We start from the raw sequence: 26,178 nt of genomic DNA on the forward strand, positions 1-26,178 counted from the left end.
ATAAATGGCAGTGTTTTGTTTTAAACCTGTAAGCTTGTGCCTTATTTCTCACTATTTTGTGTGATTTTGCATCATTTGAGCTCATTTCAAATCGAAACTCACATCTGGCATTTGAATTAAATTTTGGACAAAATTTCATCCCAATCTTACAGAGATTTTAACAGCTTTGTCACTTACATTTTCTACTTTCTAAATAAATCTATACATAAGGCTACCATATAGTCTGCTGTTGTTCACTGAATATCTTATCTTGTTTTCATGATTCAAATAATATTGAACAGAAATTTCTACCAGTTGGGTGTTGTGAATACAAACTGTGAAATAACACTGAGAGGAACCATAATAGCCTTCTGTAGAATTTCACATCCTTTCTTTGATGTAATTATGGCACATTTGTTTTTGCATTCTAAATTTTAAGCAAAATTGGTTGACTGTTGGCTTTTTGTTTATATTATGTCTTCAAAACTGAATATATTTTAAGAATTTCATGGAAATGAGCCACCTTCTGATGTTGCACCTGCTAAAAATATTCTGGCCTCTTCTAAGAAACGTCCCTCCGTGTCAATATTAGGAAGTTCGATCTCTGTGCCTTGTTACCTGGTTCATATTCTGGAGGTACAGAAGTATTGGGCCTAGCCTAAATTCGCAACCATATTGGTAACGTTTCCCCCAGTATAAGGCGCCCCAGTATACGGTCCAGCCCCAGTATAGGGATTGTCAATCAAGATTATGTTCTTAAGTGCCGCCAAAGCCGTTTCGGTTCGTTATCGTCGCGATGATAGATAGAAGTTATTTCAAGTCACAGCGGCTTCTCGGCCAGTAGACATTCAGCCATACACTTTCAGCAAGCGGCCATGTTGTAACAGCCGTACTTGAAAGACATTCGCGTAGCTCACCTTTAAAATATTATACCTTTAAAACTCATACAAAATATAAGTTTAGTTGTTTAAGTTTCGTTTTATTTTGCTCGTACCAAGTTTTGGTGCGACTATCGAGCCGAGTAACGTGGGAGCCTTTAGCAAGAATATAGGGCTCGCTCGTTCAGCTGACAACTACGGAGGTCAAATTGTTTCTAGGATACAGTTTTGAAAAAATCTTGACTGAAACTGTTTCGCCGGCCAATTGAAATCGGTGCACTTGCGTTATGTGGATAATATTATGCTGAATCAGCAAAAATTAAAATAACTATAATATCTGACTGAGCAAAGATATCAACTTGAAATTTTCAGGTTATTTTCCTCTCAAAATGCTAAGTATCTGATAGGAGTATCAGGAAAATTTGAGAGGGTGCATTACATGACTGTCCCTCATTGGCATGGAATGACCCTGTTACAATTATCAACATATCGCAGTCGGATTTATTTATATTCAACTCTTTACCGTAGTTCTGATTAAGGAACAGGGAAATCATTTCGGCAGCCTCTTCGTAGCCTTCCCCGTGCGATGCTAAAATTTCGATTAGAGTAATATCCTCTTTCAATACTAAATTCATATTTTCTGCATAAACGGACGGTAATTTTGTATTCCTAAACATTGCTAGCTTTTCTGCAATTGACCCATTTTTTAGTGAAGCTAGTAAGAATTTATTCAAACTTTTCAAATTAACGGCTACTGCAACTTTCTTTTCGCATGGGCTCTCAACTGGTTTCAAACAAATGGGTTTTCTTTTCCCTTGTAAGGTTGCAGACTCTTTTTTCCTTTTAGAACCCTTACTCATAGCCATTTCCTTCCTCTTTTTATTCAGCGGGGCATGTTGTGATTCTGTTTCGCTTCCAACTGCAGTGCAATTTTCGCAAAACCACTTGTTCTGCCTTTTTATTACTGCTTGGACACATTCTACGTGAAACCATTCATTACAACTATCGCAAGCAATCATTGGGGAACCCCGTTCATAAAAATCCCCAGTCAATGCTCGTCATATAAACAAGGCAAGCAACATTAAACACCAGGAACCCCACAAAACAATAAAACAAATAAAGTTTAAACGCAAGTGCACCGATTTCAATTGGCCGGCGAAACAGTTTCAGTCAAGATTTTTTCAAAACTTTATCCTAGAAACAATTTGACCCCCGTAGTTGTCAGCTGAACGAGCGAGCCCTATATTCTTGCTAAAGGCTCCCACGTTACTCGGCTCGATAGTCGCACCAAAACTTGGTACGAACAAAATAAAACGAAACTTAAACAGCTAAACTTATATTTTGTATGAGTTTTAAAGGTATAATCGGTCATACAAGAGGCAAAATTTATGCAAAAGTGTACAGAGGTCCGCGCTACTCTGAGAATTCTCTATGTCTGACCCGGGGGTGAAGGCCCCGCGCGTGTCTCCCATAACCGAGGTGTAGTTCTTGGGGAAGATAATTTTTGAACAAGCAAAAAACGCAATGTGACATGTGGACTTGATTTTCAGAATGCTGCATATAATCAAAAGGTTGATTTGCAACCTTGAGAACATAGCGAAACCCTCTTTCTTCTAACTTCTAGTAATAAAAATCCCCAGTCAATGCTCGTCATATAAACAAGGCAAGCAACATTAAACACCAGGAACCCCACAAAACAATAAAACAAATAAAGTTTAAACGCAAGTGCACCGATTTCAATTGGCCGGCAAAACAGTTTCAGTCAAGATTTTTTCAAAACTGTATCCTAGAAACAATTTGACCTCCGTAGTTGTCAGCTGAACGAGCGAGCCCTATATTCTTGCTAAAGGCTCCCACGTTACTCGGCTCGATAGTCGCACCAAAACTTGGTACGAGCAAAATAAAACGAAACTTAAACAGCTAAACTTATATTTTGTATGAGTTTTAAAGGTATATTCGGTCATACAAGAGGCAAAATTTATGCAAAAGTGTACAGAGGTCCGCGCTACTCTGAGAATTCTCTATGTCTGACCCGGGGGTGAAGGCCCCGCGCGTGTCTCCCATAACCGAGGTGTAGTTCTTGGGGAAGATAATTTTTGAACAAGCAAAAATCGCAATGTGACATGTGGACTTGATTTTCAGAATGCTGCATATAATCAAAAGGTTGATTTGCAACCTTGAGAACATAGCGAAACCTTCTTTCTTCTAACTTCTAGTTCATAAAAATCCCCAGTCAATGCTCGTCATATAAACAAGGCAAGCAACATTAAACACCAGGAACCCCACAAAACAATAAAACAAATAAAGTTTAAACGCAAGTGCACCGATTTCAATTGGCCGGCGAAACAGTTTCAGTCAAGATTTTTTCAAAACTTTATCCTAGAAACAATTTGACCCCCGTAGTTGTCAGCTGAACGAGCGAACCCTATATTCTTGCTAAAGGCTCCCACGTTACTCGGCTCGATAGTCGCACCAAAACTTGGTACGAACAAAATAAAACGAAACTTAAACAACTAAACTTATATTTTGTATGAGTTTTAAAGGTATAATATTTTAAAGGTGAGCTACGCGAATGTCTTTCAAGTACGGCTGTTACAACATGGCCGCTTGCTGAAAGTGTATGGCTGAATGTCTACTGGCCGAGAAGCCGCTGTGACTTGAAATAACTTCTATCTATCATCGCGACGATAACGAACCGAAACGGCTTTGGCGGCACTTAAGAACATAATCTTGATTGACAATCCCTATACTGGGGCTGGACCGTATACTGGGGCGCCTTATACTGGGGGAAACGTTACCAACGTTGCTCTAAATTCGTGGCCCTTGAAGATTATTAGCAATGCACTGGTACAAACATGATTTTTCATCCATGGTTTAGGAAGAAGGCTGTGATGATTATCATGCAGTGAAATTATAGAGGTGCAAATAATTTTCATATTCAATTCATATTCATAACATATTTTAATTCGTCTAATCTTTTTAAATATCTTTACTTTGTTGCTGATCAGGCACTTTTGCAATTTTTTATTCTTGTGTAAAACAACTAAGTGTATTTATTAAAAGAGCCGACGTGTACAACCCAGAAACATTCTAGTGCTTGGCCAACCTGCAACTTATTCAACAAAGAAACACTAACCTTCAAATCGTCGAGAGCATCCATGATATCTCGGTGTTCTCTACAAACGGCTCGCCTTTGGCCTATGCATGCATGACTACGCTCGATAAAATTGTAGCTCTCTTCCCTGCTGACGTGAGCAACCTGGATCTTTGACAGCGTTATTCAGCAACTTGCAAAAACGTAGTTTTTAAACATTATCTACCACTTCTTCAACAGTCATTTACAATTAGTTGACGCCTCCCCGTGCCTGTAAAGATTGAAGTTAATGTCACTTCTGCTGAATGCGAAACCACTGCAAACTTCCTTTATTCCGGGGATTACTACAAGGAACCAAGGGAGAATTACTGCGTCATTTTCAAGTGCCCGTACTTGAATCTCTTTTTCGAAGAAAACGATAATAATTGTAATATGATTTCTTCTGGAGAAAAATTCTCCAGGGCAAAACCACAAAACAATGGATCGGAAATAAAAGAAATAAGTGTTTGGGGAAAAGGGCTCTGTACCAGTGGTGGTGCCAGTTGGCTGAGGGTGGGGGATGGATTGGGGTAAGGGGCGTAGCTCTCGGTAACATAACTAGAACACTTCAAACTTCATTACATAAACATAAATGCTTGCACAATTTCATATATTACATAATTTCATCGGCAAATATATTTATTCAATCTTTTTAAAAAATTCGGGTTAAAACGCAAACTTGATTGAAATTGATGGGGTAATATGTGCTGGGAGGCAAAATTCGCGAAGGTTTCCATGATGATTCAATCTGGGGGGGGGGGTTAGTTCTTTCTATAAAAGGTAACATTTGTTACAGCATTGCTGGGTTTCGACTTTGCAGATTTTCTGTTGCTTGTAGATACACTATGACTTCCAATGCATATAGATACACATGCCATTATTTCATGGAGATTCACTAAACTTTTACTGCTGAAATAGAAAATAGACCAAAATTGCTATTAGAGAGTTATTGGAGACAATGCCAGCCCCTACCCTGCCCGTCAAACGGCTTAATCAAAGAAACAATTAGGCTGGTGTATTGTTTCTGGGAGAACAATGACTGCTGCAGAGCCTGCTCGCTTCCTTCAGTATCTTAGCGCGGCTACAGAAAGAATTCCGCTTTCTGTGTTCATCGCTGAGAGAGGTCGTTAAACCATAAGAAAATACAAAACAGGGTGAAACCAATGCATCAATGAACTCTTCTAACGGTATTCAGAATTTTTAAAAAACAATTTAAGCAAACATATTACACTAGTTTACTATAAAAAAATTTCCTTTTAAAACTTATAGCTTGATTTCCTAGACTTTTAGACAGTGATAAAGGTTTTTGGACAGTTTCTAAACTCGCTTGGCTAGGCAGAGCCTGCCGACCTTCATATAAAATAGATTCAGCAGGCACAATATAAATATTTTACCGAATTCACCCTTGAGTTTACCGAATTCACCCTTGAGTAATAGCTACTGGGGGGTATTTTCTTTTAACCATACTTTCAGGATATTTGAAAATTACAGAAAATAGAGTGCTAAATTAAAAAATAAATTGAAGAAGTTTTCCTTTTCTAAATTCTGGTTTATTTCTGAATCCGCTCTTCTGGGCGAGTTTCATAATTTTCACTGTGTTCTAGGGTGTTTCAAACAATCTGGAGTCCATTTCTGCTGCATGAAAAACAGCCTCTGAAACCAATAATCGCAGCAGTCACAATACACAACCCAGTTCGCCACACACACAGTTACGATGGAAAAGCAATAGTCTTTAGAAAGGGTTTTCAATTCTAGAAGTACAGCTATTAGGGCTTTTCACTAAAATGTCACAGTCTCGAAAAACATTCGAATGACATTAGCTTTTTTTGCGTCTTTGTAATAAATGCTTTTTTCTCTCCTATGCCAAGATATGTACCCTGGGTACCAGAGCCTCCAAGACAGAGTAGATCGAAAGAGGCCTTCCACAATTTTCGATCCATTCTGTCACGGATGCTCTGGTACCTAGCATACCAAATATGTGGCCGGAGATTTTTGCACAAGTTTTGGAGGGCGGTGGGGGGGGGGGGGGGGGGTGTTAAAAGTACGTTTTACAAAATCAATACCAAAGATTTTTGCCCCTAGTCTCTTTGGCTTGCAGAGAGTAAAAAGGCTACTGATTTTCTTTTTTACAGTATATTGCTTCAATGTGGTTAATTCTCGTTATTGTAACAGACCGTACGCAAAACGAATATAACAAACTTTACAATACTGTATCAATTGACAATAAAACTTACAAATCATTCTTTCCGTTAAAAATCAAGTTTTAAGACAATCAAATAGTATACAGGTGTGCTTTTACGAGATTTTCTTGAAAATCACAAATACGGTACCCATTTCGAAAAGATGTCAATTACCAAAACCCAAACTATTTTCTATGATTATAATTTATCTTACATTTACTGTTTAATGTTAACTACTTGGGCAATTTATACAAAAAAGATTCATATCACACTGGAGAATACAAGGCAGATCACATGGACGTTTAGCGTTCTTTCACTGCATGACAGGCACAACGCTTGACTTGGGACATTACACTAACTTTTGCAGATTCTTGACATCTCCTTGACCCCCGCGAAAATATGCTGTTGAATATCATCTTCAGAGCCTTAGTGTTATCTAGTTGGAACCCACAGGACATTTATAGTATTTGAAACTACAATCTGCATTGAGATCAAATGGGTACAGTACTTCAGTTCCTTTTTCGTGAATTCTAAATCCTTTCAAAATCACGTAATAGTTACAAGGACTTTTGGCAGGGGTTGCAACAAAGAGTCAACCTAAGCCGACGAATAAACATGAATTTACAAGTACTATCCTTCGATGCGACATTGGCAACTACTGGTGGCATATGCAATATCTACAACTATAGTTTTCAGCAACGAAAGTCAGTACATTATCTCATAGCTACATCTTCTGGTCATATCTATATTTCACTTTAGACTGAAGCTCTTTTAGCTGTTTTCCTATGTAAACAATCATGATTCTGAAGTTCTATATACTAAATTGTTCCAGGCCTCTCAAGTCTTAAGCCATGATCTAATTTCCTTGAAGCCTCGATCCGCCTCGAAAGAAGGGCCTATTTGTGTTAAGGTACCTCGGGAGACAAAGGGCAAAAGGAGGGTCTCTTACTTTCAGAAACTAGGCCAATTTCAATGTTGCTATTTCCAAAACTGCAAACGAGGGGCAATTCACCCTTTCAAATAGCGTACGAGATTTTCCCTAAAACAAGAGGATTTCAAAGAAAACAATAGGATTTTCACAAAAGGTGTACGATATTTTCATGGAGTGATTTGCCCCTCGACCGCAAAGACACTTTCTGGGAGATATGGAGCAGCAGCTGATGATCTTTATCACCCTTGATAAAAAAGAAAGGACTTATATCCAGGAAAAATGACGTTCATCGAAAGGATCTCCTGGAAAGGATCTGACGTTCATTGAAAGGAGCCTGGGTTCTAATGAAAAGTTTTCGAAGATTGTTCTTTTGTTAAAACAAAGCGTATAATGTCTATCAGGCTAAAAATGCTAAACTGAAGATGTTTCACCACCAGGGTTTTCGAACGAGAACGAAGATTCTTGTATCCTCTTTGATGGTTTTTTTATGGCGTATTTCAAGTGGGTCCGTTCGAGCTCCGGTGTCTGCTCGGGTGTGCTCCATGCGCTCTTTGGTGCAATCAAATCCAGATCACTTTGATAAACAAGGTTCAAATATGTCTTCACTTCGTCACTGCAAAAAATAGAAAATTTACGATAAGATGCACGACGAGTCGAATTTTAGCCAAATCGGTTATCAAGGTATCGAATTTAAAGCATAATTGTAGCAGAGCGATTGATCAATTTAAGGATCACAATCACTCGATAAACAATCACTTAAAAGTTTAAGAATCATTTGAAGTACAAATTGATTCATTTATTGCACTTTATTGCCTAGCACACTCATATAGAACGGATATATTTGCGATGGTGATGTCCCCAATAACAGACCAAACCCTATTTTTTAAACAAAAACCATGATCTGAGGAAGGGTCGATTACTCTATCCTTTCAGCAAAATTACCAAGATAAAGATTCTAAAAAAACCTGTCACAATAAATCTCGCGGAAAACAGTCAAAAGAAATTTTTAGCCTGCAAAACCTATTGCTGGTTTAAAAAACAAAAAATCAGAAATCATCCGGCAACTGCAGAAATCAAGTACAGGGTTAGCAAAAATATCTTTGAAAACCTTGCATAAAGTCATCTAAACTAAAATCTTTCCTCTGTAAAAATAGAAGTCTTAAAATAACCCATCACATCGCTTACAAGAAGGAACCCAGGTTGCCTGATGAACACATTAAGAATTTAAATCGGAATTGCAACTTTGAACCGTCCTGTTCTATAAATCAAAGCGTGAAGGAATATAAGGTCATTCCCTTCAAGTCATATTTATTGGCTTACATACCCTTTTGCTTGGTGTACTTGTCTGTTTCGGAATTTAACAGAAAGAATCAAACATGATGCTATGATGATAACGACAGCAGCGACGCTACCAATGATGATACCTAAGGAATGAAAAACGTTAGTCTCGTGAAAAAGCAAAATTAAAAACTACTGCTACAGCGTCTCCATGACTTTGTCGTATTATAATCATTAGTTTTACTTGACAGAAATTCAAAGAACATTCATAATTTTTGAATACAATTGATCGTTGTTAACAAAAAAATTTGAGTTATGTTGAATCTTCAGTGTTGGTTAAAACCTTGATAACGATCGATAGGTATGAAAATTAGGAAGAAACCACAGACGTCATCAAGCTTTACTTATAAGCATATATATCCAAAGATCCAAGATTCAATATTCAAGATCCAAGATTCAATATCCAAGATTCAATATCCAAGATTCAATATCCAAGATTCAATATTCAAGATCTACGATCCAAGATTCAATATTCAAGATTCAAGATCCAATATTCAAGATCCAAGATCCAAGATTCAATATCCAAGATTCAATATCCAAGATTCAATATTCAAGATCTACGATCCAAGATTCAATATTCAAGATCCAAAATATATAATCAAAGATTCAAGTGTTATCATTAATTTTTTAAAATCTCAAAAATTTCACCATAAACTGTTAGTTCAAAAGACATGTTCACAGAGATGATTGAAATGCTGCTAGAAGCTTGCCTAAATGATACACTACAAAAAATAACTAAACATGAATAAGAGCCGTCGCTTTTTACCTGTTCTTTTGTCCTTGTCAAACACAGACTTCTCAACATGAACAGGTTTCTTATCATCAACATCATTCTTTTTCTTGCTGCAGCTGCTCACATCCAAGTTTATACCAACAATATAAGTGTTTTTATCTAAAACAATAAGCTAAGAATGACTTTGGGCCCCTTTTACTGATTATTAATCGCCTAAGTAGGCGAATGCCTTCATAGGCGACTAAAAACGAAACTTACACAAGTTATCCATTGATCATGTACATCTAAACGTAGATTAAGAAATACAGTGTAGCTATAAACATTACGGTTAAAACGGCTGATAAAACGCTGGTATGAATTCAAGTTTTCGTTAGTATGATTGGTTTGGACTTAGCTACAAGGCAGAAACGAAAATCTAGGAGTTTCAAAGACATGCGGTTAGAAGACAAAGTTTTAGAGGTTTAAAATATATAAGTTACGAATACATAGGTTTCGAAGATACGAGTTCCAAAGAAATTTGTTACGAAGATAGGAGTTTTAATTTGCTATGAAAGCTTAAAGGAGATAATTTTTAAGTTGCTGAGCTAAGAGTCATGAGCAAGAGGGAGGCAACTAAAGATATCGCTAGATATGCTCTTGGAAATAATTTTGGATAATTCGTTCATTTCTATAAAAAATTGATAATTCACGCACACATGTGTTTTACATGGAACTTAGAGTTACATGCAAAAAAATAAAGAATGAATCAATCTAGAATTCATTATTTCATCACAACCTTAAGATATCAATTAACGAGCTACCCACTTACTGAAAAAAGAGATTTAAAAATTATTCAATTCGCAATTATTGGAGACTCTCTGAATATTCAGGAACTAAACAGAAACTTAACGATCATTGTTTGCAATATTCAGAAGTTCTGAAAAAGTTTTACTGACCACTTGTTGGCAACGAGCCTTGCTTGATTTTCTCGTTGAACGAACAAATGGCCTTTTTTGCTTCCTCTCTGCTTTTGACAACAAGTTTGGTGACAAACCTTCCATTAAGTTCATCTTTGCATTCAATCGAAGAACTTCTGAGTGATAGCACACATTTGCAAGCATCGCGAAGGCTTTCCAGCACGGATCTTGAGAATATTACGAGCTTTGATTCCTCCTAAAATCAGAATGGTTCTAGTTATATGCAGCTCGAAATTCTTGTGGTTTCAATTTCTTAGCATTCAAATATAAAGGCATATCTATGACTTTTTAAAAACCCATAGGCAGACATGAATAAATTACAAAAGAATTGTTGCCTGATAATCGACTTAAGCGTGATGCGTAAAGTTGTAATTTGGAACGGTCCTATTCTACACAGCAAAGCGCCTAAAGCTCCCTTCATCAATTTGACATCAAGCATTATCAAAAAGACCAATTAACAGCAAGCTTAAAAAAGCTAGGATTTGAGAAATTTTTGTGGACAGAAAATAGTTCTAGATGTATAAATTACATAAGCAAGCATAAACGCAGCCTTAACCAAACATTACGCGGGTAAAGTCTTTGTGTAATGCAACAAAAGGGACTCGAGTTTAACAGTAGAAAAAATTTTGTGTACCAGAGGAATATATGGAAATGGTGTATACCAGGAAATGGTCAAAAATCCGTTCTTAAATATATCCACAGCCATAATGAGAGCCAGGGTACCAGAGGCACAGAAATCAGAGTGCGACAATGGAAGAACGGGGAAGCGGAGGGCGAAAGAGCGTTTAGTTGAGACAAAAGAAACGAAGCTTTGCTACCCTGTCCTACTCTTAGAACCACCTTTCGTTCAACTTTCGAGGCCGCAGCCGCACCATCGAACAGAAAGTCGCTTGAAATTTATATTGATACCTGCCGCGTGAATTGCAAAGGCTATAATCTACAGAAAAAAATGCAGTCGAAAAATGCAATTCTATATTTCATGGATTTAAAAAAACCAATTTAAAGGATTTCAATGCAGTGACGAGTCATTAATTCACTTTTTAAATTTTTCGAATGCAAATTTTGAAGCGCAAACAATGAAAAGCACAGGTACTGTGGCGCTGACATCGTGCGAATGAACATATTACCTGTAGCTTAGCACAACTGTCGGTGACAATTTTCAGGTCAAGTGTGACGAGAACCAAGTCTTGTGGAGATGTTTGGGTTTGAGCATTCTTTGTGGTCACGTGCTTGCTCTTAACATCCGTATAAACTGGCTTGGTGGTAGTCAAATCTAAGACTTTTGAGAAAAGAAATTCAAATTAAACCTAGGTCAAGTATGGTTGGGCTAGGTCACACATTTAGTTTATAACTCATAATTACAAAGGCAAATTAGTAGACGTTACATTATGAAAAACTCTGCAAAAATAAATTCATGTGCTGTCTGTCTTACTCATTGAAAATGCATCTTGACAACAATCTTATTTACAACAATGTAAGAAACTATTTATTGGACACACAAATCATTACCAATTATACTGGTCAATAAAGCAGAAGTAGATAAGGGGCAATAACTCAAAAATGGAAAGCAAAATAGCCAAAAAACATTTAAATAACATACCTTCACACATCTCTCCTTTTGTTCCTTTCGAACAGAGGCACTGAAATCCATTGACCTTGTCAATGCATTTGCCACCATTCAAACAGGGGTTTGAGACACAATCATCCTTGTTAACTCCACAATTTGAACCTGTATAGCCATCACTACATCTGCAGGTTACACTGTTACCATGATCAATACAACCAAGCGAAGTATCATCCAGGCAAAATATTGAGTTTTGGCAAAGGCTTAAGTTGATTTCACAATGCTGACCAGCAAAGCCAATACCACAGCTACACTCAGAAGAAGTTCCTTTCGCAACACAAACACCATTAACACAAGGATCTTTGGCACATTTGGGTAATGCAGTGTTACATGTTGCACCTGCATAGCCTGGATTGCAATGACACTGAAACTGGTTCAAACCATCAATGCAAGTTCCATTGTGGCATGGATTTGATTCACACTCATTGATATTTACTTCACAAGCTGTACCTATAAAAAAATATGTCGTAAAAATACAGGAACAAAGTTTATTCGTCATTTATAAAACATGATTTACTGAATTTAAGGGACTTTGCAAAACTACAAGATTGACATGTTGATAGGTAACAATGGAAGATGGCATTTCAGCCTCCAGCGTCATCTTTACTTACATCTAGAACAGACACATATAAAAACATACTTTACAGAGTAACTTTAAGATGATGAATACTGTAATAATCAATCCCTGGGGGCTTTTTCAAAAGTCAATGTTGCAAAAGGGCTTATTTGAGAGATGCGCTAATTCAAAATTGGGCTTTATCTAATTATAATGATACATCCATATGTATTTCTTGAAATTAGATTCACAATCTGATTTGAAAAAAATGAACTTTGAAAATTATTTTTAGCACAAGTATATCAAAAATTGTGCAACCATGCTGAAAAAAAATCAAAATGTACCTTTAAAACCAGCTTTGCAATTGCATGTAAAAGTATCATCTCCATCGACACAAGACCCACCATTCTGACAAGGATTGTTAGCACATTGGTCATCTGTCTTTTCACACCTGCTGCCAAAATAGCCATTGATGCATGTGCAATTAAAGGCATTGCTCTTTGAGGTGCATGTTCCTTCATTGAGACAAGGGGAGCTCTCACAATGATCAACTGTTCTGCTACAGTCAAAACCTAAAAACCCTTCTGCACATTTACACCTAAATGTGGTTTTGCCATCTGTATCTTTTACAATATTGCATGCACCATTGTTTTTACATGGAGCTATGTAACATGGATCTTCATCCTGGCAATATTGCCCAGCATAACCCTCACAGCAATTGCATTCATATGCTTTCTTGGAAAAATCAGTTAAGCAGTTACCATGTCCATTGCACATTTCTGCTCCAGGCTTTAAAGGATCAAAACAATGATTTTCCTTGACAGAAACATTCAAACGAAGGCCAAATTCACATCTGTGCAACGAGTTGACATTTGCAATGAAATATTGGGTCCCCAAGTGGAGAAATGAAGCATTAACTTTCATTTCACCAGGAGCACCCCAACTGTAGTTAGCTAATGGTATTGCATTGCTTGTGTTGCATGCTGTAAATGCATCTGAAGATGATGCTTCAACTGGAATGATATGAGGTACGAATTGATCACTGTATAGAGCAGCATCAACATCTGTTAAAAAAACCAAAGTATCATTTGGTTGAGCCTGGATTGGCTTAAGCTGCACTTCAATAAAGTCAGTACTTCTGTTGCTCACATCAAAACAAGATTCTCTTGTGCTGCAAAGTGGTTGTTTGTACCCCCATCCTACCTTGATCGTTTCAGACTGGTTGTGCCAACATTTCCTACCAAGAGATCCAGGTACATTATCCTGACAGCTCTCCAGACATTGTATGGTTTTTGTTGGGTTTATTTGACAGTTCTTGCCAATTGACCCTGATGGGCAAGTGCATTTGTAGCCAGTGGATGAATCTAGACAAGAGCCCCCATTACAAGTGGTATGCTCACATGTGTTGAGACTTTGGTCACAGAACTTCCCACCAAAATTGGCATTACATTCACATTTCGGAGTGCCACGAGAGTCAAGTCTACAATGTCCATTGATACACTTTATTGATTCTATCAGGGGGCACTCATCTGATCGTTTCTCGCATCTGAGCCCAATGAATCCATTAACACATGTGCAGACGAAACCGTCAGAAACTGTTCTACAAAACCCTCCATTTAGACAAGGGCTATTGAGGCACTGATCTTCTACAGAGATCGCATTCAAAAGAAGCGATTGCTGTTTCAGAGTTAGAAGTAGAACAAAAAGCTTCAAGTGGCTCACGATATAACCGATCTGGAGCATTTTTGAACAGCATAAAGTGCTTCACAAGTTGCTATTCCGTTTTTAGCCCTCGGTTTCAGAGCTCGACTTATGGCTATATCATATGCTAATGTTGTTCACTTTCCGGGTTTTTTTTGACGTAGCTCTGAGTTCCAGTTGCAACTTTTCTACAACATTGAGACTTCAGAGAAAAAACAAACTTAAAATAAATAAATTCAATTGTAGTTCCAAGCAAACCCTTCGAATGTGAGTTCGTTGCAAACGAAAATAGTCTCTATTTACCTCCGTCTGCCTAGGCCAAAAACAGCTACTCTCCAAAAGATACAATGCACTTCCTTAAAAAAGGCTATAGCGTCTCGAAATGGTTGCAAATACTATCCATATCTTAGTGTCACACTTCAGTTATAATACAACACCAGTGAGTGATGCAAACAGCGATTCAAAGACCAGAAGCAACTTACATATGACTCAGACACCACATTCAGCGTCCTTGTCAACCATTGCAGATCAAATGCAAACAATAATTCAAATTTGTTTGATTAAGTACCAGTCCCCTTAGAGTCGACGCAAATTTCAAATTTTGTTGATCGCTTTATAAAAATATTTGCAAGAGGCAAGAAAACTGCAGATCAGTGGCGTCGTCAGCTCGAAAAACCTCTGGTGAGCAAAAACAAATTTTCTCGGCCACCCCCTTCAGACTCCTGTTTTTGGTATTTTTTATCTATTTTGAAATTTTTAGACAAGTAGCTTTCTTAACCATCATTTTTCATAACTGTGGCTTTTTTGCTAGTGTGAAAATCGAAATCGATCTGATCAGCCCAACTTCCCTCTCCCCCCCCCCGAAAAAAGGTTTTTCAACGGTTTTCGAGAATTTCCACCCCTGTCCACCCCATGGTGACGCCACTGCGCAGATCAACGTTAGAAAGCACATTCAACGCTCCAAAATATACTAGGAGCCTTTGGACACAAGGTAGAAGAGTCTTATCTAGAAATAAAAGAGAAATTATTAATCCAGTCAGATTATTGTCAAAAAAGTTAAGATGATGAAGATGATACGGACACTGAACAATTGAGTGACAGTGTACATGAAGAAGAATTTTAATAACATGGCAGCTTATGATCTTGAATTTTACAATGGAAGCTAATGTTTGTAAGTCTGTTATGGCTTCAGCTTAGAACGTTGTGAGACAAATTACAGATGAAACTGATTAACTAATTCCTTTTTCAAAACCGTTTGAAAATGACCCTGTATTTCATCCCTTTCCCTAAGTCCCAGTGCTGACTGCAATGCTACTCTAGGTCATTGGAATTTCAGTAGTTCGTTTTTCTGTTGGAGGAGAAACCTTATTTTTTGGGCTTGGCGTATCTTTTTTCTCAGAGATAGGGTAATAAGAATGTTTTATCTCTGTAAATATTTTATTCCACAATATATTGAAAATACGAAAAAACTACTATAACAGTATCCTTATGTTCTTAACAATGTTTGAATGCCCCGAATACCCTGTTAAACTATTTTGCCTGCTCTTGGTGCTTGAAAGAAAAAGAATTGTGGTTTTGAAAACTTTCTCTTGTTATGGCAGGACAGAGCAGATCAGCTGACTGGCTGTGCTACTTAAAGAACTTCCGAGCCTAGCTCTTCTGCTTTTATGAGTATCCTAAGATGTGATGCTGCGCCCCTGGGCCAAGGTGGAACCCAAGTTATGAAAAAATAATACGATCGGATATTTTTCACATCTCTATTTATGGAATATCCGATGGAATCCTGGGAAATGAAATTCTTGCCGCCATGGGCCATTTCTTTGCAACCAAATGAAGTTTTAACAAGGCAAGCGGCACTGATTGAGCAACCTCAACAGACATGTACTCGAGTTTCTGATTGGCTCATTTTGATCCACAACTGGGTATATATATTTCCTAGCGTAGAGTTTTAGGTCCATGTTCTGACGTTTTATACTCTGAAAAGTTCACTACACACAAACAAAAAGTTTCATTACAGACAAATGATTTCATTTTTCAAAGCCATTTTTTGAGTTTTGTACTACCAGAAGATTGCTTGCAAATAAAGTTTTCTAAAAAATGACAAGTAATCTGCTTTCGGTTATTTCTTCACTACTTTGCAGTTAAAACGGAAACATTTAAAGGCACTATGTCCCATCAGTCAACCGTTCAGGGTTAGCAATAAGCTTTGCAGCGTGTTTAGTATGGAGAAAATATTGAGGATTAGCCGATTGCTTCCGTAACAAGAGGTCTATTGCATAGTCTAACTATCAAATGATCAGTGAAATGCATCGGGACATAGTGCCTTTAGGATAACAAAATTACCAAAAGGAGCCATGCTGATTAGTGAGCAATCCAGTCAAACAGAGAGGCATGAGCATATCAAAGAATGAGGGCACTACAATAAGAGGGACGATTTTGAAGCACACCCACTGAGAAATTCAAACTCATTTTCAGCATCAGTAGCTATTGGGCGATACAGCTTTACAAGTCTGTTACTCATGTTCATTTGGGACAATGTCATGGCACTTTTTTAGACAAGCAGATAACAAGTTTTGAGTATGCTCTTTTTGAATCGAGCAGTCTCATTGGTAACTAGAAAAATTGGATAAGATCTGGATAAAGATCTTTCTTACTAGGAATTTCCAAAATATTGTTTGCCACTACCGTTGCGCTGTACAAATTTATTGGCAACTTTTTTCAATATCTTACCAGCTCTTTGCTCATGAGAACAAAGCATCATCAAGTTGTTGTCTCAATTCTCTCAAACTACTTTGCAAATGACTTTCATTCTCCGCAGAGCCGAGGCTATCTTTCTGCTGCAGCATTATAGGCACATTGAAAACTACTAAGTGGCAACATTTTTTACTATTGTTTCCATACACATTTTGTACAATTTTGTCCAATGATGTGACATCTTTTACTTCAGGAGCAAGGCACTTTACTATTTCTAAAGGAGGTTTCAGCTATGGTGTTAGCTGAAAAAATCCACGTCTGTTTTTCATCAATCCCTCGTCTGCAGGGCCTAATCATTTTTCGGCTCCCTGGTTACGCCAGAAAGGATTATCCCAGCCTGTTGTATTACATTCATTATTTAAGAAACTTCCTCAAGGAAATGAGCATTCAACAAGGACTTAAGAAACTTTTTTACTCGAAGCAGAAAATGAAGAAACAGCTGAATTTTGAAAAACCGATAACTCAGTGAAAAAGTCATCAATGTGATTGGGTGGTGGGCAAAAACCGAAGCGAAGTCTCTTGACAAAAAAGAAACAAAAGAAAGATTAATGAGTCGTAATGTTTGTAGCTGTAAAACTCCTGCCCTAAAAGTTTCCGCTAGTAAGTTAACAACCCTATTTTTGCTGCAATGAAGTTGTAACATTTTAGATGGTAGATGTTAGACCCTGATGGTTTTGAACTATGTTATGAACAGAAGACCGACAACCACAATTTTTATGTCAGTGAGAAAAGCTGATATTTGCCATCTATTCAAATATTTTGACCGTGCATAATAAAAAAGTGGAAAAAGCGACATACATAGCTCCAGAAACAATTAGCAATTTATGGACATTGCAATAAATATGGCTGATCTTGCAAGCTTCTACTTCCGTTCAGCTGCAAAGCTATGGTCCCGAAGTTCGGGAAGCAAGATTGTTTCATGGGGGGGGGGGGGGGGGGTGCAAGCTTCTACTTCCGTTCAGCTGCAAAGCTATGGTCCCGAAGTTTGGGAAGCAAGATTGTTTCATTTGGGGGGGGGGAGGAGGTGTTTAAAGATGCAGGGAAAGAAAAAGACAACATTTACAGAAATGTTGAAAAACCATTTGTAAAGGGTTTCTTTGTTTCAAAAACGTTTTTGCTGACAAATAAAAGTATCACTAATCGTAACCCATTCCCTATCTTGTTAAAAATCAACTTTTGTTTCCAACACTTCATATTTAGGATCTTGCCCAACTAGGATATGTTGATAGCATTAACGTAAAAATTGTTGTATTATTACTGTACTTGTCACGCCCATCATGTGAATGTTAACATAGAAGTGCACCTAACTTTTAAAAAGGTACATGGATCTGTAAAAAATCTTTTTTTAAGCGCTGCTCATTTGCTTGCTAAACTAAAATTCTCCAACATTTGCAGCATCCAGCAAAGCTTTCTCTTTTTTTGCTGAAGGTACCATATATCATCAATTCTTCTACAAGGCCTACATCAACAGTCTCAAAATAGTGCTATCGATAGAATGATTCGACATCCAAGAATGAAAAGATGAAAACAAAATGAATGTATCGTTTAGTTCTACGAATGCTCTGGGATTATTTAAAGAACCAATGAAATGAAAATGGAGCAATGACATGACACGTGTTTAGTCTCAAGAAAGACAATTTTCATCCATAAAATAGGCATGCCTCAAGCTAAGCACAAGAGTATGGTCACGTGACCCCTAGGTTTCCCAGCTTCTAAGCCACTACAGTCAAATGTTCTATTCAAACATTCTCGATCCATCCTTGTTTATCAAAGATACAGGACATGGTTACTTCAAGGGAAAGGATACCAATACTTTTAGATATTTTAGTATTTAATTGATTTATATGTTGTTTCCAGTTGATTTTTTCATCAATTTATAAACCAAGGTACTTTGAGGAGGTTTCTTGTTTAAAATTTTCGTCATTTATTCTTAGGTTTATAGTTCTATTATTTTTATGAGGTCTTACTATAAGAAAGTTGGATTAAGCTACATTAAGTGATAATTAGCTAAGAGCCATTCAGAAACATTTTTCATTTCATGGTTCAATGTTTGTTTAATTGTGTTTAGGCTTTTATCAGCAAACAAAATACTTGTGTCATCGGCAAAGAGATGAAATTCAAGGACTTTGGAGGAGTTATGTATGTCATTAATATAAAGCAAGAAGAGGAGGGGGCCTAATACGCTCCCTTGTGGGACACCACAGTTAATTTGCAATTCTGTAGAGTTATCGCCATTCACAGTAACAATTTGAGTTCTATTATATAAGTATGATTTAAACCAGGTGTGGCCTACTCCCTTATTCCATAGTGCTCTAACTTATCTAATAGAATATTATGATTGACTGTATCAAATGCTTTGAACAGATCAAGAAATATGCAGCATGATGTAAGATTATTCTCAATGTTGTTAATTAATTGTGACTGAAGCTCCATAATTGCTGATGTAGTTGATTTATATATTTGAAATCCATATTGATGTTCACGATAAAATCAAATCCTTCATACATTTCATTAACCTCGAATTTTCATGTATCTTGGATCAAAGACTACGTAGATCTTCTGAACAAGATGGACTGAACTGTCCAGTCCGTGCGTGACTTCCATTCAAGGAATGAAAACATGGTGTTTGTGACGTCACACGCACTGGGTGACATGAAATGCCGACAATGGTCTAACACTCGACGATAATTTCATGACATTTAGAGCGGAATTGCGTCAAAACGGACAGTGATAATTAACCGAAAACTTAAAATTAAGATTCCATGCATAGCTTTCTGCATTATATCAAAAAATAGTTTTGCGTGTCAGTTCACCTTTAAACAATAGAGCACTTGCGTCATAAGGTGAGAATCCCATGTCAATTTTTTATTTATTTTATTTTTATTTTATAATATTTATACAGGTTAAAGGTTCATACATATGTTTTTCAACCTGACCTGTTTAAAAGAATAAAATAAGAGCTAATAACTATGTTAAAATACTAGTAACAAAAGACCAATCGTTTACCAATCAAACCTAATTTACAATATCTAATAATACTAAGGCTATAAAAAGTGAACGTAAAGATGAAATAAAAGTTGTCCCCGACTATAGTTGTTCTTTGAAGGTTTTCAGGGAGGGGGCCAATTTGGTAGCCCTTTCTAGATTATTCCACAGTTTTGGACCGCGATAAGAAAAAGCCTTTTGGCCATTTATTGTTTTTAGCAGCGGTATCTTAAGATCAGTTTCTGATGAACGCAGAAACCGTTCTCTATCATCCGAACATTTTTCGAATAATTTTCTCAAATAGTCTGGTGCAAGCATATTTAGAGATTTGTAAATTAGCGTGGCTGTCTCCTTTCTTACAAGATTTCTGATGGTTAACCAGCCAAGATTCTGAATTATCGGAGCAGCAGACGCATCGTATGGGCTGCTAGTTACAATTCTGGCAGCTCTATTTTGGATTTTTTGCAACACGTCAAGCTTTGATTCATTACAGCAGCCCCAAACGGAACAACAGTAGCTCAAATGGGGCTCAACAATTCCTCTATACATTTTGTTGAGGATGTCAGATGGAAGATATTTCTTAGAATACTTAATAAGTCCAAGGGCTCGATTAGCCTTGGTCTTGATAGTATCGATATGCTTGTCCCAGTTGAGCTTACTGTCTATCTGAACACCTTGTATCTTGTGTTGGTGATCATTTCAATGTTCTGATCACCTATTGAAAAAGAAAAAGATGGTGGAGCATCAGGCTGGCTTTCGATCTTACGGATGTTTGGACCAGAACCTATAACAAGCGACTGCGTTTTCAATACGTTAAAGGAGAGTTTATTTGCATGCAGCCAATCCTGTAGTTTCAAAAGATCTAAGTTTAGGTCATTTTGAAGGTCACCAATACTTTTTGAAGAGAGGGAAATGGCCGTGTCATCAGCATACATGCTGACATGAGATTTTTGCAAGGAAAAAGGCAAATCATTGATGTAAATCAGGAACAAGAGTGGACCAAGACAAGAGCCTTGGGGAACTCCACAATTTATTCCCCTCACATCAGAGGAGGTGCCATCCACCCTGCAGAATTGTTTACGATTTTCCAAGTATGATGTGAACCAGTCATGTTCCAGGCCGGTCACTCCGTACATATTCATTTTTTCCAGTAGGATTTTATGATCGACCGTGTCGAAAGCCTTCTTCAAGTCAATAAAGACTAGACCAGTGTATTTTCCTTTATCTATATTCAGGTACCAATCATTGGTGCTAGCCAGAAGGGCTGTGGCTACCGAGTGTAAGAGTCGAAAACCCGACTGATGCTCATATAGTGATTTATTCGCATCCAGGTATCCATAAAACTGATTGAAAATTAATTTCTCAAATAGCCTAGATATGAAAGGAAGAACTGATATTGGTCTATAGTTCGATCTGTCATCCTTTGCGCCACTCTTGAAGATGGGTGCAATACGCGCTATTTTCCAGTCCTCCGGAAATTTTCCTGCAAACAATGATTTATTGAAGAGATCACACAAGGACCCACCAACAACTGACAAAGCAATCTTCAAATAAAAGCTCGCAATGCCATCGTGACCTGAACCATGCGATGTCTTCATCTTATTCAAGGTTGATGATAATTTATCTGCCATGATGGCCGAAAAAGAAAAACTTAATGGAGGAGTTTCAAACGGGTATTCACAAGACAAGAGTGGATTGGCTTTCTTTGGAATTTTCTCACTAAGTTGATTCCCAATGCTGCAGAAGTACTCATTCATTGAAGATGCAATTGCTTTGTTACCCCTAATTGTTTGCCCGTCTACAGTAAGGTTAGGCACAACTGTAGTGTTCGACTTTTTGTTAATGACTTGATTGATGGTTTTCCAAGTTTTCTTGGGGTCACCTTGAAACTGCGTGATTTTTTCAGAGAAATACTCGCGTTTGAGTTGTGTATTCATGTTATTTAACCTGTTACGAATTTGCCTGTAGGATTCCATCAACAATTTTGAGTTGGTTTTTACAGCTCGAGTTTTTAACTTATCTCTGGTTTTAGCCAATTTGAAATAATCAGCATTCAGCCAAGGCGTATATCTATCAGACACGCGTCTTCTTAATGTAGGCGCATGCTTTTCTAGAATAAGCGAAAATATTTGGGTCCACTTGCGTACTGCATCATCAATGTCTTGAGCATCAGCTACAAGTGCCTCCCAATTAACCTCAGAGAAATCTGAGAGGAAAGCCGATATAATAGAGAGTTTCCGATTCGAGACGGCTCAAGTGAAAACGGCTCATGGAGGTCTGGGTACTAATTGGGTTGAATTCTGGGTACTCTTTCGCGGGTTCAATTTAAGTTACGAATGATGAAGACGACTCAGAATAGGCGCCAAAATTGATTTTATATTGGAAATGGAGGAGGAAATGTTAGTTCTCATGCACGATGACGGGGAGATTGATGATGGCAAGTTTCTTGTTTTTCATGAGGCAAATAGACAAGGAAATTTGCATGTTGGACTTCCATATTGGAAACATGAACGTTTTAATCTGGATGGGATGCGGGAGGACGAGTGTGAGGTCGAGTTTCGGTTTAAGAAACAAGACATAGTTGGCTCGCTGCTGCTTTACACCTTCCAGATGTTTTTAAGTGCTCAAATAGAGTGGTAGTGGGCAGGGCCGCCGAGAGGCCGCCTGGGCCCTGGGGCAAAGTCCTGGCTGGGGCCCTAGAGTCGGATACAAAAATTTTTTCGAGGCCACGCCCTTTTTGAAATGGGAAACGCCCATTATTTCCAAACGTTTGCGCACGTTATAGAATATGGTTAAAATATCATAAAATGTAATAAAAAGCATTAATTCTGAAGGTAAGCGATTTAAATACGCTCTTTGACCACACCCTTTTAGCTGATTAAAGAATACTTCAAAATATGTTCCTTCAATTCTGACTGTTTTTTTCTGGTGAGCCACGCAATATTAAAATTTAAAATGAAAGGAAACTTTTATTTTACGCACTTTTATTTAAAAAATCCCATGGAACTACGCTTTTCAGTTCTTTCTTCTTTCAAAAGTTAATCTTGCTTTTCAGTTGCAAACTGATCAATGATATTGTCGTAATCAATTTGTCTTGCTAGTTCGTGCTCGATCGAAAGAGTCATGAGGCTTGATAGTCGGTCTTGAGTCATTGTTGAACGTAAGCGGTTCTTTATTAATGCTAGTTTGCTGAAAGGGGCCCCAAAAGTATAATTTAGCTTTATGCAACGAGTCTAAATGCAAACATAACTCACTTGAACGGGCCATAGATTAAAACAAGATTATATGGGTTACCTAATTTTTTATCAGGGCTCCCTTCCAATAAGTACGATTTTGCAAAACTCAGGGAAACTCAGCTTAAAAGACGGATCCGTGAAGTATGTGATCTAAGGTTTATTCAACTTTTTTCGGGGCCCCAGACTCAATAAATAAAGCTGATAGGCTTTAAATTCAAACAAGACTCAGTGTACGGACCCAATAAAATTACTGCCATCATTTTCGACATAAATAAATATATCTTTGAATGCATTTTCAGTTTCTCAAAAAAAGACATTTTAAAAAAATTTTCAGAATAATTTTGGGGCCCCTTTCAGGCCGAGGCCCTGGGGCAAACTGCCCCCTCTGGCCCCCCCCTCTCTGCGCCACTGGTAGTGGGGCCTGTTGAAGCACTATGTGTTTGCCTCAAACGTTTTGCATACCCATGCAGATATGCAGACCTACTACCAAGGTTTGGAAGATCCGTGCCTCAACTCTGCATGATAACTAACCTTGTGGTTAATTTTTTATATGATACATTTGCTGACTGGCTTAGAAACCTGAACCAGCCATGGCTTTCCCCACAATACCTGCAGATGTATGCACATGCTATCCACAACAGAGGTGCTGCATTGGATAACTGCTGGGGATTCATTGATGGCACAGTTAGGCCGATCTGTAGGCCCAAGAACAACCAGAGGGAAGTTTACAATGGACACAAACGGGTTAATGCCCTTAAGTTCCAGTCAGTTGTGACTCCCAATGGCCTCATTGCAAATCTTTTTGGTCCAGTTGAGGGACGAAGACATGACAGTGGCATGTAAAATATGTCAGGCCTCCGGCATGATCTGGATTACCATTAATTTTCCCCAACTGGCTAAGCATTGTGCCTTTATGGTGACCCAGCTTATTCCCACAGAGTCCATCTCCAATGCCCATTTGCCAGAAGATCAAACCTTACTCCAGAAGAGCAGACATTCAAATCGCTCGGGGTAAATAGATCTGATCCGATCCGCGGATCATTTTCCGGAGTGGGTTTTCGGCTTTATAGCTCACCGATCGAAGTTTGCCAATTAATATGTTTGTTTATTTTAATTTTTTTATATAGACTAAAGCAGGGGTCGGCAACCTTTACAAACCAGGGGGTCAAATTAGAATTTTGAAATGCATACAAGGTCCGCAACTCAAAATACATTATAATTTTAATATATACTCATTCTAACTAACTACTAATCTAATCAATAAAATTGTATTTATCATTTAATGTACTTCAACTTGGAAGCAGCACGTGAATACAAAGACAGATGTAAAGTACATGATCACTGTTCAGTTTGTTACAAGAAGCTAATACCAGGGCTTGCGCCATGAGTTTGGAAGTGGGGGGCTAAGGCTAAAAAAGTAGGAGGCGAAGGCTTCTTACACACGTTACTGCAGCTTTAAAACTACTTGCTTCGCAAAAGTGAAGGGGAGCATGACCCCCGCCCCCCCCGGTGGCGCGGGCCTTGAATACGCAAGTTGATGCTGCATGTTCTTGGCCAACTTCTCCATATTTGGCAAAATTGTTGATGTTGACAGCCGCATGTTGCCTTCAAGGTGCTGATCAGTCAATCATTCAAGATCGCAGTCGACTCTTGACGCATACTTCATCTTTGAGAAGAGACTTTCGCAAAGATAAGTACTTCTAAACATGCAATACATCTTCTTGGCATTAGTCACCAGACCTAGATATAAACACCCATCCTAGAGATTATCTTTATAAAACTGGGTGAGATTAGTTTCCTTGTTTTTCAGTTTCAATTCACTGGTACCCTGCAGCTCGATCAACTCCATTTGAAGAATTTCAGAGGCAATTTCAAATAGTGCAGTAAACAGCTTGAAGTTTTTGCGTTGACACTGTATGTCTTGAAATCGATCATTAAACTGCATGCGAAGGTCACCAAGGAAAGATGCATACATGGACACATCGACAGGCTGCTGTTTCTGCAAATTTGGGAAGTGAGTCAAGTTCCCTTGATCCAGGTGAGTATTCCAAAGACGTAGCATTCTCTTAATCCTCTGGTCGTTTTTCCTTGCTGGATCGCTAAAATTGCAGTACTTTTGATCCATATCTCGGTATAAATTCCTGCTCACCTTCATTATCCGCTGTTTATACCCTTAGGTCAGTCGAGTAAAAAGAATTTTTCGTTTTTCTGAGAAATTTTCAAATTTTGCACTACCAAAACCTATTTTGAAAATGTAGGACATATGCACAGTATGCCTTAATTTCTATTATCTGATAGACTACTCTTAAATGTAATATTGTAAATATTGTAGCTAATTTCGAATATCATCATTCAGGTCGTTCTTTAGTTGAATAAAATCTTTAGACAAAAGTAAAGTAGTGCTGTCATCTGGGTATACATCGTACCTTGTGTTTTACAGAATTATCTGGAAGATTACATACAAAAGTCAGATACAAATATGGATCGAGGAAAGAGCATCCAGGAGCCTTCCAGTAAAAGCGGAACAGGTATCAAAAACAGGACTATTTTCTTTGCTTCTATTTATGCAGTTATAGCTAATGTAAAAAGGTCATGTTCATTTTTGGGGATTCTGTACCTCCTCTAACAATACTGTGAAACGTCATTGAAGGTTTGTGTATATAACCAAACAAGCCTTGTATTTGAAAATGTTAAAGGAAAAAGGAGACACAGGCCCCCTTGGAGGCCCTCAGATTTCCTTTCCTTTTTTCTCAGAAACTTCCGTATAGTTTCAGAAGTTTCCGTATAGTGTGCCTGTCCATTTTCAACTATTCGTCCTCAGATCTTTGACTAAGCTCACAGGAGTAATAGCTAAGAAGTATTCAAGAATAATCACCCACTCTGACAGCCCCAACAGAAACCTTATGAAGTTGCTGTCTCGCCATCCATTTCCATCCATCTGAAACATTCAAAGCCTTAACTGATTCTTTCCCATAAATGTATCCCGGTTTTGGCCAAAGTAGATCTGGTAATCATATATATAGCCATTATTCATTGGGAGGTGTCAACCAAAGAACAAAGAGTTCCGGCCATAAATAGCTTTCCTCTGGGACTAGCCTGAGTTCCAGACCCCAATGGGGCTCAGGCTACTGGGACCCCACAGTCCAAGTTCATGATTACTTTATGAGAGACTCCGTTTACATGACACCAGTTAC

At 37.9% G+C, this 26,178-nt stretch overlaps 2 protein-coding genes and 1 long non-coding RNA gene across 5 annotated transcripts in view; 1 reads left to right on the plus strand and 2 right to left on the minus strand.

Moving 5' to 3' along the window:
- LOC148957114 (phospholipid-transporting ATPase IF-like) overlaps nucleotides 1-4,296 on the minus strand; it is a 39,118-nt gene extending 34,822 nt beyond the window's left edge. For 2 of the 3 annotated variants that reach the window (XM_089115915.1, XM_089115916.1), the window contains exon 1: nucleotides 3,994-4,296. In XM_089115915.1, the coding sequence (XP_088972041.1) occupies nucleotides 3,994-4,017 (24 nt within the window). In that variant the 5' untranslated portion in view covers nucleotides 4,018-4,296. The remainder of the gene's footprint in view (nucleotides 1-3,993) is intronic. The other variant, XM_089115913.1, reaches the window with a different exon arrangement.
- LOC148957115 (uncharacterized) lies at nucleotides 3,286-25,833 on the plus strand. Its single transcript, XR_016145279.1, has 3 exons — nucleotides 3,286-3,776; nucleotides 24,597-25,022; nucleotides 25,425-25,833. It is a non-coding gene; the product is annotated as an uncharacterized LOC148957115 (long non-coding RNA).
- LOC148957116 (uncharacterized) lies at nucleotides 6,190-14,544 on the minus strand. The gene is made up of 7 exons (XM_089115917.1): nucleotides 12,653-14,544; nucleotides 11,729-12,202; nucleotides 11,256-11,407; nucleotides 10,108-10,324; nucleotides 9,206-9,331; nucleotides 8,426-8,525; nucleotides 6,190-7,714 (listed from the first exon to the last, which is right to left on the minus strand). Exons 1-7 carry the CDS (start codon nucleotides 14,049-14,051, stop codon nucleotides 7,513-7,515), a joined length of 2,670 nt encoding a protein of 889 aa, XP_088972043.1. The 5' UTR covers nucleotides 14,052-14,544; the 3' UTR covers nucleotides 6,190-7,512.
- Nucleotides 25,834-26,178: the final 345 nt, after the last annotated feature.

The sequence above is a fragment of the Rhopilema esculentum genome, unplaced genomic scaffold (assembly GCF_057945365.1).
Source record: "Rhopilema esculentum isolate cy_ngs unplaced genomic scaffold, ASM5794536v1 HiC_scaffold_37, whole genome shotgun sequence".
NCBI lineage: Eukaryota > Metazoa > Cnidaria > Scyphozoa > Rhizostomeae > Rhizostomatidae > Rhopilema > Rhopilema esculentum.